This window comes from Nicotiana tabacum, chromosome 8, assembly GCF_000715075.1.
Source record: "Nicotiana tabacum cultivar K326 chromosome 8, ASM71507v2, whole genome shotgun sequence".
NCBI lineage: Eukaryota > Viridiplantae > Streptophyta > Magnoliopsida > Solanales > Solanaceae > Nicotiana > Nicotiana tabacum.
Window position 1 is genome coordinate 209,505,275 of NC_134087.1, and position 17,302 is coordinate 209,522,576.

A 17,302-nucleotide genomic window follows, 5' to 3' on the forward strand; every position below is an offset into this window, starting at 1 on the left:
ACACTATATTTGTATTGTTGTCCTCATGGCATTGCATCATTCATGATTATTTTTGAAGACTGACTATACTGCGGTAAGAAATAAAAAAAATGTAGTCAACTCGAACTGCATTAAGGCAATTATGGGCCATTTTAAATTCCCCGCACGCTCAGAACTCAATTTGGTTCATGAATAATATAATATGGTTCGCCAATATTAGGTAAATCAAGAATCAGAATGAGTCCGACTCAATTTTAAAAGATAGTTCATGATGTGAGTTGCTCGAAATCATATAAAAAGACCATATGTCACAAAACCCTAACACCCATTGTGTAAGGCTTGTTTGAAAACACAAGTTTCAAATTTATTTTAGAAAAACTAACTACAAAATCAAACGATGCCACGTAAATTGGGATGGAGAAAGTAAACTTGTCTTGTATTGACTTGACAATGACTCGTAATACTGACGCCTTTCTTATGTCAATGTATTTTTTTGGGTGAGAAATGTATATTTTTAGCCACTTTCAAAATAATAGTCGACTATATATATATATATATATATATAAAAGGTGTATTATACACAAAATATACATATTTATACACTTTTCGACCAGCGAATGCCATTAATTTCAGTCGACCGGCCAATTTTGTATTTTACCCTTTCTTGGCTCTTTTTATCTGTTGTTGGACGAGGGTGTTACCAACATAAAAGCTGAAGCATTACAACAGAGACAAGAAAATATAGTAAAAGAACTGACGTGGAAGAGATTGCTAGCAAAAATCTGCTTCGTCCTCTTTACATGAATTCATTATATGCACATGGAAAAATACCGTTGATCGTGAAGGTCATTTATCGAACTAAGAAATTTTACAGCCTAAGAAGAAATTATAGAACATCATCATCATCCTGTTGATAGTACATTGAAGCATCGTCAAGTGGTAATGAAGGTGGAGTTCCGGGAGGTATGCAAGATTCACCATTCTCACCAGCACATATACACAAAGCCTCTGCATCCCTGAGAATAGCATCCAGGTCAATATGGCCACTCAGCTCATTGATAAATTTCAATAGCGTGTCGAAATCCATCTCCTCTCTTATTATTTTGCTGCGATATCTTTTCAGAATTGCGACACAAACATACAGATGAAGGTGCTCACTCCTATAGTGAGTCCATAATACCTCCCACAACCGCATTGTTTTCTCAAATTCAAACTCCCTACAAAAGACAAGAATCAACAAACAAATGAACTAAACAAATACAGAAAAACGAATTGAAGCAGCAAATTGGAGCATATATTTAGTGGCACCCCAGGCTGACACTAAAGAAAGCAGTACAGGATTTGAGAAAAGTGAACCGCGCTGAAGAAACTAGAAGAAACACAACGGTAACTTTCATTCTTTTCTCCCCACGGAGAAGGATGCTAAGGGAGAAAAGGATGCACATCCATAAAATGTTAGTGTACATATGAAACAGGAAACCATGTCCCTTTGTTACGAAAGTGCTGACATGGGTTGTAAGCAAGTTAATTTGGATTCATGCCTGTTTGTGAGTATCTTGACTAATATCCAAGATATATAGTGCTGACATGGTAGCATTTTGATAACCCACACGTTTTTCCCTAATGAAGGAACAGGATTAGCTGTTCCCTTCATGCATTTAGCTTTATGAATGTGCAGGACTCATATGAGTATGCAGACATGAGATGAAATAAACTTTAGGTAGGCCCAGGACATCTAGAAAATGGGCAGGATTAAGGTATCAGAAGTGCATTCAGGCGAACAAGATAGGGAAAGAAATTTTTTACTTCAGGTCCCAGGACCAATTAACTGTCTGAGGGTCAATGGAAAAACATAGTAAGACAAAGGGAAATACAAAAGTGGCATGCACACTGAAAGAAAGGGGCAGGAAGCTAGTACAAGAGATGGGACTAACAACATCAAAGGGCAGCTAAAGTTCTTTGTGATTTCCACTTAATCATATGGAACAGTCCAAATAAGATTCTTTTGAGCAGAAACATTTCAAATATAAGATTGAAAATGGAGATTAGAAATATATGCAAAAGGAAAAAAGGAAGATGAAAACGAGTATGTAGCTTGCCTTTTGAATTGTATAAGAACCCAGCGGAAGCAGAAGAAATAATTCAAGCAGTCCTTCTGTTTGAAGTAATTATGCAGAGGGCTGTCTAACAATTCCACCAACTGCACAAGCACAGTAAAAACATTAACTTTCTGTAGGAAAGCAAATATTTATCAGCGCAAAGTGTATAATACAAAAGAAGAAGCTAACACAGCTGGAAAGAATCAGAAGGGATGGAAACCAGGATGAACTGGTGATGGCATGGGACTATTCACTTGCTGAACAACCAATTTTTTTTTTATGAAGTCACTTGCTGAACAACCAGTTCCTACCAGCTCAAGATAAACAGGCGCGCACAGATATATAAAGCCAATGAATGTGTATCAACAAAGGTTAGGCCTTCTTAGACAGGAAGCATGTTAGTGTTGAGTCTCCCACATCGGCTAAGGGATTGACTTGGTCTCTTTATATGGCTTGAGCAGTCCTCACCCTTTGAGCTAGCTTTTGGGGTTGAGTTAGGCCCAAGGTCCATTTCTTTATCGGTTAAAAGACCAATCAAGCTAATCCTTCATTTGACACCCAAAACTCAATAATTCTTTATTGCAATAAACCCCAATTTTTAAAGGCACGTGCTATTTCACAACTAAGAAAGGAGCATAGTCGAAGTCCAGGGGTAACACCTAAGAGACCTCAGTCAAATCCTATTACCTAGGAATTATCAGTACTTTATCTTTTTCCATGGCTTTCTCGGACACGCTTGGGACATAAACACATGCCGACTACTCCTGTATCAGTTTACTCTTTCGAAACAATTATTACAGAGACAAGGAAAGAGAGAACAAAACACGGTTAGGACATAAACTTCTGAATTTGGGCAGACATGACAGTCTCTTGCACTGTACCCTTACAATAGATCTCTGGTTAAGTGCACTATCTCTTTGGGGTTCACTGGGAGGTAAATGCTGATGCTAGAACCTTCTCGTAAAGTTGGAGATCCCACCCATTGGGGGTTTTAGGAACTGGAAACAAGAGAGCAGGGAGGGGAAGAGAGTGTGAGTGAGTAAGAGAGAGTGTGAGGGAAAGAACCTTTGATAATGCAAAAAGCTGAGAGTGCATTCCATTTTGGTCACGGTTAAAGTTCGGCCCCAGTCGTTCCATCAATGCCACAAAGCACCAAAATGATTCTGATTCATCTTCCATGACATATAATATTGGTGAAAGGAGATCACTCATACCCTGCAACTCGAGAGAATAAGATGTTTGTTTATCAATCAGTGAGAAACTAAGAAAGAAAAGGAAGAGGCATTAAGCTGCACAGAGAATATTTGAGCAAAAAGGGCTTCCACAATAGGATAGAGTATGCTATCTTCACCAATATCACACCAACGAATTGATTTTTGGGAAGATGAGAAAATCAAATAACCATCAATAAGACAAGCTTGTTAATATCAGTTAGGACAAGTAATATACATTACATAGAATCTGAAAGGTTGTATCTTACCATGATAAAATGGTTGCAAAGGTCAACTATCATGAAATTTCAGTGGTAACTAATAGACTTGCAAGAAATGACATATATATTTTGCTGCTTCGTTATGGCAAAACCCTATAATATTTAAACTTAACGCATTCTTGAGGAGAAAATTTATAGTTTGTAAATCTTCTGACTAAGAAAATTCTCCAGTTTAATGTAAAATTTTCAGAAGTTAGAATAGAGTAGAAAAAGAAATTAGAACTTTCTAGTTCTGTTGTTTCATTTTACTAAGTTATTCTCCCATATCTACTCATGATGTCTGGACAAAGTTGATATCATAACCTTGGACTGGGTGTAACCAACAAATAGCCAATGTTCAAGCTCAAGTCATCCTATATTGGCTACAAACCGATCAAGAGAGAAAAGGGAGAAAGAAAAGGGTAGCAACAGACCAGAAGGATTTCAATGCCAGAAATTCAAAAACATGTATGCAGCAGAGACGTCACATATGATCAAATTGTTTGGAAAACAATGTGTGAACGTATTGATCAGCAAAGAAACGCACAATTAAGCTTATAGGAAGATGTTACCTGACAGTAACCCAAATCAAAGTTGTAGAATGAGTAAGTCAGCAGTATATCACGCAAACACTTAATGTTTGGGCTGTCATCCTCATCATAGAATGAAATTGACCGATCAGTCCTCACCTTGCAGATCAAATAAGAAAGAACAATGGAAGAAAGAAGAATATAATATCAGTTTATCCCCTTATAATAAACATATAATAACCAATAATAGTAGTTTTAGTAGTATCACTGATTACAAATTGCAAGGATGAAAAAAGCATCTTGGTTCTCAAACAAAAAACATTTACAGGCCCGTGAAAATAGATAAATTTGACACATACCACATCTTTTTCAATAAGGCCTTTCCTCTCTCGAAATTTTGTAAATCTTCTAGCCTGCTCCTTAGAGATGCTCTGCAGAGAAAAGGTCGCGCAAATCAGATTTAAACTACATTTTTAGCAAGAAAATATCTCAGAGAGACTTTCTTGTCTTTCGTCCTTCTGGACAATAGGAAAACATAGGGATATACTTCCCACATGAAAAATCATATCTAAAAGATAAAAGATTTAATTCATTTAATCCTTTACATGAAACTAGTATTTCACATTATTGAATAACTCCCGGAACAAAGTTCCGGAGAATCAACTTTTTCCAAGCTCCTCGATGATCTGTTTGGAGTCTCCCATAAGAAAAGTAACAGAAAGTTGTTTAATCTCCCGGAACACTTATAATTTTTTTCCATTCTTAATTAACTATGATCAATCACTATATCCATTAGTAAACCATGTTATGGCAGCATCAACATGGAAATCATTATCAATAAGCAATCTGTATTTTTGCAAAATGTAAGACGAACCCCCAAATATCAAATAGGCAAGTGTCAGAGACATTAAACTTACAAGAGCATCAAAACAAATGTAAGAAGAAAAGGATCTTATTGCACCATGTGATCTAAAATTTAAACTATCACTTACTCATATGTTCCAAGCAATAGCATTTTACTAATTGAAGGAAAACATTTACAAAGATTGAGTAAATAAGGAATCAGGACCATTTTACTTTTGAACCCCCCCCCCTCCCCCAAGGTGAGAATATGACAAACCTTCCACTGGTTTTTTATCGTTTCGTATTCCGACTTTCTGACAGACACAAGGTATTCCCTCTCCGCATAAGTTGAATCATATGAATGATATCCCAATAGAAATCGCCACACCTGCCATAAGGACATATAAATATATTCATGCTCATAGAGACGGACGCAGAGTTGGGTTGACCTGTACAAGGACAGACCTCTTTACGTAGACCTTGTTCGACTCCTCCGTAAAATATCCTCTTTCTTACTGCTTCCGAGTCTGTGACTCTACCTTCACAATCCAGGAAAGTGGACCACTGTATAAGGAGTAAAACACGAGGAACTTAGTTGTGAATGCAATAAAAACAATAGGCCAACATGGCAAAAACCCACAATTTGTTATAATCCATGCAAATTTACAAATATAGATGTCGTTGAAGACACACCAGATGTGCAGTATTTGACAAAAGAGCAAGGCAAGCCTTGCCAATGGATTAGCATTCTCAGATAATCATGCAAAGGAAATAACACACAGTGAGATAGAATTGTATTGGACATATATCTGCTCTACTGAATGCTAATCGTGAAAATGGATCATATAGACTTGACTCTCTAATTCTGATAAAGACTATTGCTCTATGATAATAAATACTCTCACTGAATGACAATTTATTAGACATTAAAAGATTTTATTTAAACTTACAGATGCATTAAGATTTACCCAAGCTGTTTTTCCCGGGAAAGATTTGTGGTGCAAATAATACACATACAACAACATATATACACACACACATATATAAATAACAGTATCGAAAGTTAAAAGAACTAAAGAATCTCAACAGCAAAATCACAAGAACCAATATGTTTTACATCTTGCATTTCAAAAGGTCACAAGCCAAAACTAAAACACATAGATCTCAAAATTACTACTCCCTCTGTTCCAGTTTATGTGAACCCATTTCCTTTTTGGTCCGTTCCAAAAAGAATGACATCTTTCTAAATTTGGAAACAATTTAGCTTAAACTTACACTTCTACCCTTAATGAGAAGCTTTTATAACCACACAAATACTCTGGGCCCCTTTTTAACTTGTTTAGGACCACAAATTCCAAAAGTCTTCATTTTTTCTTAAACTCCGTGCCCAGTCAAACAGGTTCACATAAATTGAAACGGAGGAAGTAATTAAAAGTATTTGAGAAGACTAGCTTTGAACATGGATAGCACTACCTCCAAAAAACTTTTTATAGATGCAGTCTTGCAAGACTAGTTCAAGTTCTAAGATAGCTTAGTCTTTACCAATGACATCAAATGTCATAAGAGTTCAAAAGTTGGATCGCAAAGCGAGTCATTAAATTGATTTCTTACAGACACAATCCCCTTTTTTATTAGTGACATAATATCTCAATACTGTTCAGCTAAAATGGCCTGATATTTAGAGTTGTAACATTCTATCTTTGAAAAACATTCGCTGTAAGAAGCACCATAGAAATCATCAGTTTAGCAATATCACGCCTTCAATGGAGAATTCATGGGAATCCAGAAGATATAACTAATTTAAAACAGAGAGAATTTCTTGTTTACGCAAAGAAAGTTTCTACATGATAAATAGAAAAAAGACAGAGATAGGTGGTTTACAAATGCTACTTCTCGACCAAGTAGGAATTTCTTCTAATACAATGGTTAAAATTAAAAAAGATGTGCAAGTGGAAAATTGGTGAGACGCTGGGATCTGTCACAGATCTGGACATCTGCATGCTATGATGAAAAAAATTGAGAATCTATGACAGAGTTAACAGCTTGTGCAACAGTCTGCTTAAAACTCAATGAATTTAGCTGGCTTCATGGCACATGCACAAGTTATTATGACAAATCGAATAAAATGAGATAGACATGAAATGAATGTCGAAACATTTGCTTGGGCCTAATAGCCATTGTACTAGCATTTTACAAGTGCAAAAAAGATAGCCTTCTACCTCTTCTGTTCCCAGCGGAGGCTGCCGTGGTTTTCCCCATACTAGTGACAATTTGTCAAACTGCGGAAGAAAAACTGGCATAGATCAAACGCAGAAAGAGGACTAATGCAATTATAACTTTTAGAAATAGAAAAAGAAGGAGATTAGAAGTCCAGAAATAACTCAAGCTACTCTATTTTTCCCATAGGGGGAGGGGAAGGGGGAAATGGGGGAGGGAATACTCTATGGAGAATCGAATCCCCACCTACATGGTGAAAGTTTGGGCATCCCACCATGTGAGCTACCCTGATCCCCATCCTTGCTAGTATGATTCATACTGTTGGTAGCTTAATAATAATAATAATAATAATAATAATAATAATAATAATAATAATAATAATAATAATAATAATAATAATAATAATAATAATAACAACAATAATAATAATAATAATAATAATAATATATTGTTATTATTTTTTGGATAAAGCAGTATTATTATCATTATTTATAAGAAGCTTATAAATTATAATTTAAAATACTATTCTCAAGCATAAAAGTTATTAGATTATTTGGTTTGACCTTGTGAAGAGACGGAAATTTTAGGTGTTTTTAAAGCAAATCAGAGTCAATCAGTAGGATATGTAAGTTCCTAGCACTGGTTGTCTTTCTGGTGCAATGAGTATATTGAGGAGGCTGTTAATAAGCTAGCTTTCATTAAAACTAGGAAAGAACATAAATACTTTCGTCTGTAAAACCAAAGCACATAGTTAGTGTTTGCTATTTAATAAAATAATTTCTCACTGATAAAAAATTTACTTCTTAGATATCACTACAAGTCCAACTATTGGCAAGGGAACACCACTGAACGGAAAGCATTTCTTATACATTTTTCATCAGTAAACAAGAAAACATGTCAAATACTTCATCCATCTCTATATGACCTAGAGGCTAACACACATTCTAGAACAACAACCACCCCCAGTAAAAATCCCACTAGTGGGGTCTGGGAAGGGTAGAGTGTACACAGATCTTACCCCTATCCCGGAGGGGTAGAGAGGCTGTTTCCAAGAGACCCTCGGCTCAGAGACAAAAGATCCGTAACAACAACAGAAACCAGACAAATAATATCAGCATCGTAAGAGACAGCAAATAAGTGGAAGGGCAATAATAATGATAATAATAAAAAGTTAAAAATAAAATAAAAAATAGTGTGATGAAACAAAAACCTAGCAGTCCTAGACAAAACACTATCAGACTGGCCGGTACAACGAGGAAAAACGCTCGACTACCCTCTAACCTACAACCCTAATGCTCGACGTCCACACCTCCCTATCAAGGGCCATGTCCTCGGAAATCTGAAATTGCGCCATGTCCTGCCTGATCACCTCGCCCCAATACTTCTTAGGCCGCCCTCTACCACTTCTTAGGCCTCCAAAGTCAACCGCTCACACCTCCTACCGGGGCATCTAGACTCCTCCTTCGTACTTGTCCGAACCATCTAAGCCTCGTTTCCCGCATCTTATCGTCCATGGGAGCCACGCCCACCCTCTCCCGAATATCTTCATTCCTAATCTTATCCAGCTTAGTGTGCCCGCACCCCACATTCTAGAACATCAAGGAAAACAAAAGATCTATCACTATGGTTGGTTTAGGAAAAAGTTACGATTAATTTTGAAGGAAGTTATATCACTCAAGGTAAACACAAAAGTCAAAGGACTGAATTTGAACTCTTTTTCTGATAAATAAGGAGTGAAGTAAAATTATCTTATTATCAAATGTTTCATCCTTCCCATACCGCTATAATGTACACTAAGACTTGTCACAGATACTGAGGATACTCAATGACTTAACTGATGGGACATTTAAAAGGCATACCGACTCATAATATTAAGCAAACTGATTTCAGGTAATTAGTTCTTGCGTGGAACCAGCTTTTACCATTTTGAGAAAAAGATGACCTTTTCTAAGAAAATCACCGAATACAACAACGCTATGACAGCACTAAGCCTCAATGCGAAACTGATTATCCGACAGCCATATGAATCCTCTTTGCCCATTATGCTCCAGATGGCCCTGTTCCACTCCAATACTCAAAAGTTTGTAATAATGTACATAGTAGGAGTTCTAAGGTTCTCTGAGTCCCACTTTATCAAAATAAGGTTCTCTAAGTCCCACAATTATCCCTAGTAGGAGTTTTAATGTTTTCTATGAGAAATGAAGAAGGCTCCTGGCAAACCTGGGAATAATGTAAGTGAACAACATGACTAACCATATAATATAAATGCACAAACAAAGATTAAAATATGCAAGTTTTTTCACCTCCAAGGGATCTGCAGGCACTTGAACATCTTCAGGCAACTTCTGAACGTCATTAGATTCAGCAATGCGAGGATAATCATTTGTTTTTTGGTCTTGCTTCCTCCTGTCATTAGGAATGAAACCATCTCCCTGAGCTTCACGAAAAAGTTGAGATGTTGTTTCACGAGCAAATCTGGTCACAAGAGAAAATTTCTCTAGCACTTGAATGGACAAATCTCGAGCAGGATCATTATGTTTTTGCCATTGCCTGGCATTTTCTTGAAGATATGCAGAATTTCTATCAAAAGTTTCCCCATCAGTAGGTGCAGCAGCTGAAGATGGACTGTTAGCTACAGAAACAGCCCTAGGAAGCTCCAAGGAGGAGAGAGTTCTCTGTAAAAAGCAAATTAAAGTATGAGCAGAAGTGAGTATTCATGAATAATGATGAAGCTCTTCACACAAACTCTTAAATTGGTTAACCAATTGATTAATCAACACTGGTCACACCTGGAGTGGATCTTGAAAGTCGTTGACGAGAAATACATTAGCATCTTCAGCTGACCTGGAAACATACAACTCATCAGTAAAAAAGGAAAGGCCTTTATCTAACAAAAAAGTTATCTCTCCCACTACTAGTTCGCTGCAACAAGAAAATACTGGAACAAAAACAAATCGAGATCCCAATTTCTAGCAGTATGAGAAAATATATTCTATTGACAGACTAGCATCAGCAAATATACTTTTAAACCTGGAAACAATTGGTCGCTGGTATTTTTTTTAACAAAGGAAAAAGAAATGATCGGATGAAATATGGCCGCTTGGCAGTAAAAGGAGAACATTTTTCACATCAAATTAGGTAGACGTGATTCCTTCAAGAAATGTTCTCTTTCTTTGCAACCAAAACCTTTGCAATTACTCGTATATCCTCCTTTTTTTTTGGTTACTGTTATTTATCATCAAGCATCAATTCATTTGTGAACTATCTAGTTTGAATTTCTACTCTCATTTTTATGAACTCTGACCCCAAACAGAATGCTGAGGTGAATTTGGTTTTACTAGTGTTATTGCTTATTCATGATAATGACAAAGCCAATGCACTAAAGAACAAATAAGTCCACCTCACAAGATATGCATGTTGCTTAATTGTTGCAAGAAATTCCCGGACACCACCATTGTAGAAATAAAGTGGAGGAAATGCAAGTCCTGCAAGTGATGGATGTAGGAAGTAAGCTCAAGATGCAATAGTTACAGTCAACAAACTGATAATATGATGATAACACAAATACAAAAAATCCACTAAAAGCTGAGCGGAAATATCATAAGGTAGATAGCATACAAGAATTTATCCATCAAGAAAACATATATATGCATTATACAATTCAAAGAAGAATTGTCTTCTTCAATCATCATGATTTCCTTGGAACAAGAAGAATCACCAAAGCTATTCTAAAATAATGTTGATTAGAGAGAGTTGCTAAAGAAAGTAAAATCCATTCAAAAACAACAGAGAACGGTTAAAAAGAAATAACTTAATTCAAATTGATATTTCATACATAGCCAACCACTAAAAAGAATTTGTTGCCTGCTCCACTTTCTTTGTACATAGGTTGACGCAGTTGGTGCCCAATAGAGAAAAAATGGAGCTACTTTTACAACCGAACAAACATATGTAGAAAATTTTAACCAAAACTGGTCCATAATGTCAAATACCTTGCCTCCGGTGTCTTGTGTGATAAGGGTCTTGTGTGATAAGAAGGTGTCACTAAGACTTAAAAGGTAAGTTCTAAAGAGTGGTGGTTAGACCGTCTATGTTATATGGGGCGGAATGTTGGCCAGTTAAGAACTCCCATGTCCAGAAGTTGAAGGTAGTGGAAATGAGGATGTTGAGATGGATGTGTAGGTATACTAGGAGAACCGAGAGTCAGGATTAGGAATGAGGTTATTCGGGATAAGGTAGGGGTGGCTCCCCTGGAGGATAAGCTGCGGGCAGTGAGGCTGAGATAGTACGGGCATGTGAGAAGGAGAGCCCGGAGGTACCCATAAAGAGGTGCGAAGGCATGATATAGCATTTCTGCAGCTTACTAAGGACATGACCTTGGAAGGGGGTGGAGGACTAGAAACATTAGAGTACCGTTTGGATGTGGCTTATGGAGGAGTATTATGAAGGGGTGGGAAGATTTTAGTGGCCATATTTCCTTTAGGGTTGGAGACGGAAGCCTGATTAATTTTTGGGTGCATAAGTGGTGCGGGGAGAACGAGTTGAGGGAAGCTTTCCCTAACTTATATAGAGTATCTTGCCACAGAGATGACAGTCCAACAAATTTGTAGGTCCCACGGAGGGGTGCTTCATTGGGATTTGAGATTTAGGAGGAACATACAGGATTGGGAGATGGAAGAATTTCACAATCTAGTTGAGTTATTGTATAGGTTGGATACACAGAATAATGTATCGGGTATGGAGATGGCGGAAGAGTAAAGATGGATTATTCACGGTTAAATCCTATTATAAGAGGTTATTAGTGAGAGAGGAACAAGTTTTCCCTCATTACTCTATTTGGATTCCCAGAGCACCAAGAAAGGTGTGTTTCTTTGCGTGGTTGGCGACGAGGGGAGCGATTTGACAACGGAAAATCTGAGAAAGAGAAGGATCACCTATGTTAGTTGGTGCTTCATGTGCAAAAGCTCGGGTGAAGATGTAGATCATCTCCTATTGCATTGTAAAGTGGCTAATCGGTTGCATAGTTGGGTTCACATCAGCGGAAAGAGAAGTCCAAGGGCATGGAGTGTCGCTCCCTTAGCAATCATGTGGGTGATATGGAAAGAGAGAAATAGGAGGGCTTTTGAAGGGGTGGAACAAGATTTTGTGGACTTGCAAAGTAGTTTCTTGTTCCTAGTTTCTTTTTTTGTGTAATCATGAGGTCCCTATTTGTATAGAGGATTGGATCTCTTTTGTTGAGAACTATATTTTGGTGTAGGTTCTCTTTTTTTTGGTATACGGCTTGTATACGGGGTTAGTCCCCAATTGTTAATAAAATTATTTAACTTATCAAAAAAGGAAGTTATGGAGGTCGAAGATTAGGGTAGAAGGTTAGTCGGTAGTATAGCATATTCTTTGCATATTATTACCTGATAATGCTTCTGGTTCATTTTGTTTAACTATAGATATTGCTCATGTTTCCTTCCTATAAATTTTTTTTCCTTTTTATTTTTTCTGTTTATATATTGCATTTCTTTACTATTGTTTACTGTGCTTACGTGAGCCGGGGTCTTTCGGAAACAACCTCTCTACCAAGGTAGGGGGGTAAGGTCTACGTACACACTACCCTCCCCAGACCCCACTTATGGAATAGATTGGGCATGTTGTTGCAAGATTTTCCGTGAGTAGCCTTTCACTATCCAGTTTAATCAATCCATCGTCCTCACTATTCTCCCCCTCCTAAGATTTGAGTTTGCATAGGCCAGAAATGACAAATAAGACAGTGAAAGTTTCTGTTAGAAATAATGACACGGAAAATTATATTAATATTATATTAACTAAAGTGTCTTACAATAAACCTATTTATATACATTGTTTACACAGAACTAGACATCTATTTCGAGATGTGGGACAGTATACATAATAACTATCTAACAGTTTCCTTCTACATGTTTATTTTGCATACAAGAGCTGAAAAAATACAAGAAAGAAAACATTTCCAATTGACACCAAAATTTATTTAAAAAAGAATAGAGAAATCTTAAAACTTTAGCCCTCCAACAAAAAAAAATACTTATTTCTTGGTTTGTCTTTTTTCTTCTGTCTGCTTAATTCCACTCCCATTTCCTGTTACAGGGATACTCTGTTCAGATATGTTTTGGACAGCTAATCCAGCAGTCTATAGGTTGTCAAGCTAGTGGGGCTAACAGTGGGGTTTCTTGTTGCTACTCACTTAACTTGGTAGGGGAAATTCCCTTATGTTCACCTTTTCAGTTTTCAAATATGGGACAGCAGAAATATTACAAGCTTCTTTTCACATTAACTAATTAACCCATCATAATGTATAGTTATGTATGTCAAAAAAGAGAAACGTCTAAATATAACAAAAATAAACTTTAGCCTAGAAATATATAAAAAGATATCCTCACTCAGGGCAGGTTAGTTTTTAGGTTCAGGTTGCATACTGAGTTTCCAGTGTGCAGCATAAAAACAAAAGCTATCCACATACCGAGGACCAATTTGATTTACCATAGATTTGTCTTAGGCTACCACCTAGTTCATGCTCAGTGAATTATAACATTGCCATGATATCAAAATAGTGAAATTTAAGAGATTGTGCTGGAGAATCCCTAGATCTAATGAACAAAATTATAAAATTTAAAGAGGCTTAATCATGCAGGGAGAGAGCATACATATAACTTCAAGATACACATCCGACTTCCCACTTGCTAGATTCTCAAGATATACAAAAAAATCAGTCAAGGAAACATATAGCACTAGATTAAGCAACTTTGAACTCTGCAAGGAGTAATTGCACATTAACATTTTAACTTGGAAGGTTATACATGTCCAAAAGAGATTAAGGGTGACAACTCGAACTAATCTATCAAAACAGCACTTCACATTTGCTACTATGAAAAAGGCACTAATGAAATACAGCACAGCTAAATACCTGATGATAAAACTACAATAACATATTGCCATCCCAGGGTGGGAGTGTGTCTGCGAATCGACCTAACATCCGAGAATGGAACTGCTCGTATAGTATAAAGACTCTTATCTGCACCAAGATATATAAAGAACAACCATTACACAACAACCCATGGAAAATTAGCTGCAGGCAGCTGCTCTTTCCTCTGAGTCACAGTACAGATAATTGACCCCCACCTTTTTCAGACAACCTTGCACTCGAGCTTTGCCCTTTATATGGAATCCAAGTCTGTCACAGCAAAAACAATTCAATTGCACAATCAGAGGGTAGAACCAAAAATTTAATATGTGCTACAAATGTTAGAGACAACCCCTCTCCCTTCCTCCTTGTTTTATGTGACAGCAACGCTTTGCTTTGTAATTACATCAAGAATTTAAGAACCCAGCTCTTTACATCACTATATATAAGAAGCAAAGCACAAGGAAACATAGCCGGAGCTTAGTGCACCGGGCTGCCCTTCTCAAGACCCTGCGCATAGCGGGAGCTTAGTGCACCCGGCTGCCCTATATAAGAAGCAAAGCACAAGGACATGATTTCATAGCAATGAAAATTTGACCATTTAAGAACTATTCTCACATCCATCTCCATGTTATTTAGGATGGAATATGGACCATATCCCTCATTTTTCAGTTTGTGGCACATAAACAGTGACCTGACAACATCCATATAACCTCCTATGGTTATGCATCAAAAGTGAAACTTTGTTTCTCCCTCAAAACTATCAAAAAGCAAGTTCGCCTAAATGAGAGTTGAACCAGTTGTAAACCTACTCTCCCTCCACAAACATAAAGTAGATGTATACCATAAACAGAGAACCTCCTTGCTTGATCAGCTTTAGTCGACCACTGATCCTCTCTGAAGCATACTGAGTCGGATGAATTGCCACGTTATCTTTCAAATATACTATTTCAGCACCTTCTTGTTCACCTGATGAACTCTGCTTACTGCTATCACTCCTATTCATACTTGATGAACCCTGAAAGCTCATCCACAGACAACAGAAACCAAATTCAATTCGTCATTTCATATTTATATTTTTTTGAAGGATCATTTTAAATTACTAATCGGAATATATCAAACAAAAAATCCCATTTCCCCTCCACACGCGATCAAGTGGTCATGCTAGAGACGTAAAACAGCCGTGCATAATTAAATTATTAGATCCTTCAGAAATCAGAATGAGCTGGGAGAATCTTATCTGCTCTCTTTCATTTCTTAATTGAAAAAGCAAATGGAAAATAAATTACCAAGTACAAAAATAAGTATAACCACCGGCAGAAACTGGTAAGGTTCAATTCAACATTTAGTCTGTCAAAGCTCCATGATTCATATTAAGTGAACGCTGGATGAACTGCATTGTTGATATTGATCTGAAAAAATATGGTAGGTACAGCTAGCACAATATATAGGTTCCATCGATAGTCATTAGGGCCTCTCCGCAATCTATTAAATTGATAGTTGTTCCAAAGGATCCAAATGGCCAGTTACTAATAGAACTCGTAGGCTCTTTTGGCTAAGAGCTTCTCAACACATGGAAGCTAACTGGTGTTGTCAAATAACCAAACCGCAATGATTAAGGTAGGTATAGTAATGCTATGGACAGCTTGCTAAATTGGGTGCTAACAAATAATCAAACTGCTATTACTAAGGTATCGTAATGTCCCCAGCGCTTTGGTCTAATGGTAAGAACATAGTGTATAATGTGTGGTTTAGGTGCTCGTCGCGAATTTGAATCTTGCCGCAGACAATATCCAACAACTTTGGTGAAACTCGTGTGCCCGCAGAGATCTATTGGTTATAAAAAATGATTAAGGTAGTAATTGTATGGACAGCCTGCTTAATTATCATAGAGTAATAAAACTATACAAATTACACAGCATATGCACAAATTTAACTTATCCGAATGTACAGTAATTATGAGCAGTTAAACACAGTTCATCATAAGTCCTCAATAATCAAGTTTAATTCAAGCTCAAAATAATCACACACAAAAATTCGCAAGTAATCAAAGAAGGTGCTCAACATAAAATCAATTAATGCACAAATACGTAAATAAACATAGTAAAATACTAATCTAACAATTTGAATATAATGATGAGAAAAAAATACACAGAACAATCAGCAGTTAAACACAATACACCTAAAAATAATCACAAAATATGCAATTAATCAAATAAAATGCTCAACATAAAATCAATTAATGCACACATACGTAAATAAAGCAATGTAAAGTACTAATTATACGATTCGAACATAGCGATGAGATAAACATGATTTGCAAATTGCGAATTGTGAATTGCTTACTTGCTGAATAGAAGCAGCGTAATCGGCGTCGTCGGAGAGATCGTGTATGTCAATTTCATGCATCGCCGGTGAATTTAATGGAGGTTTTGGCTGAGTGAGGGGTGGGGGGAGCTTTTCCTGTGTTTGGGGGGGGGGGGGGTATGTTGAAGTAGAAAGTTTGTCTTAGAGACGAAGGAAAAGGTGAGAATGAGCAGGTGACGGTTTTCGTTTTCCCGCAGGACTTGTGTGAACGAAAATTTATATATTTCTTTTTTATCGGGTATTAAATACCCACTTTAGATTAGATTAATCCGATTCTGCTTTAGGATTAAGGATAAAGTTGGATTAATTCGACGCACGGCTGTGTTTCCACAATCTTTAGTGATTTACATATATTCATTAGTCGTATAATGTATATTTTTCTTTTTGGGAAAATTCGAAGCAAAATATAGTTCGCGTCATAGTCAAAATTAGGGGTGTTCATAAAAACCTGAAAAATCGAACCAAACCGAAAATCAAATCAAACCGATCAAAAAAGCCGATACTTTTTGGTTTGGTTTTGGTTTTGAATTTTAAAAACCTATCAAATTTGGTTTGGTTTGGTTAAATAAAAAAAAAACGAACCAAACCGATTATAGGAGTAGCTATTTCAAATTTATTATTACACCTATATATATGTATATTTTTATACAAAGTTTCAAAAATTTTATGGTGAATGTTAATCGTTTGCACTTTTGGTACAATTTTTTACCTTTATATTCTAGTTTGATTGGTAGTTTTCTTTTGGTAAGTGTAAGAATTCATTTCATGTTAAAAAAATATATTTTTAATTGAGTCCTCAAATTATTCATCACTATTTGATTCAATTATCAATATATTTTAGTAAATAATAGATTTCCCAAATTAGGGC

General features: G+C 36.5%; 1 protein-coding gene across 1 annotated transcript; it reads right to left on the reverse strand.

Annotated features, from left to right (window-relative positions):
• Positions 1–721: 721 nt before the first annotated feature.
• LOC107810729 (uncharacterized) lies at positions 722–16,652 on the reverse strand. Its single transcript, XM_016635540.2, has 15 exons — positions 16,414–16,652; positions 14,912–15,085; positions 14,286–14,337; positions 14,071–14,178; positions 10,540–10,624; positions 9,929–9,983; positions 9,443–9,814; positions 7,142–7,201; positions 5,388–5,486; positions 5,200–5,310; positions 4,439–4,510; positions 4,122–4,238; positions 3,144–3,293; positions 2,079–2,179; positions 722–1,196 (listed from the first exon to the last, which is right to left on the reverse strand). Exons 1-15 carry the CDS (start codon positions 16,474–16,476, stop codon positions 866–868), a joined length of 1,950 nt encoding a protein of 649 aa, XP_016491026.2. The 5' UTR covers positions 16,477–16,652; the 3' UTR covers positions 722–865.
• Between the last annotated feature and the right edge of the window lie 650 nt (positions 16,653–17,302).

Bases quoted from the DNA above. Each gene is read 5' to 3' on its own strand.
- LOC107810729 (XM_016635540.2), bottom strand. From the start codon at position 16,476: ATGCATGAAATTGACATACACGATCTCTCCGACGACGCCGATTACGCT. The intron at 4,511-5,199 runs GTTTGTCATATT...TTTTCTCTGCAG, and splicing joins CGATAAAAAACCAGTGGAAG to AGCATCTCTAAGGAGCAGGC. The intron at 1,197-2,078 runs GCAAGCTACATA...TGTCTTTTGTAG, and splicing joins GTTCTTATACAATTCAAAAG to GGAGTTTGAATTTGAGAAAA.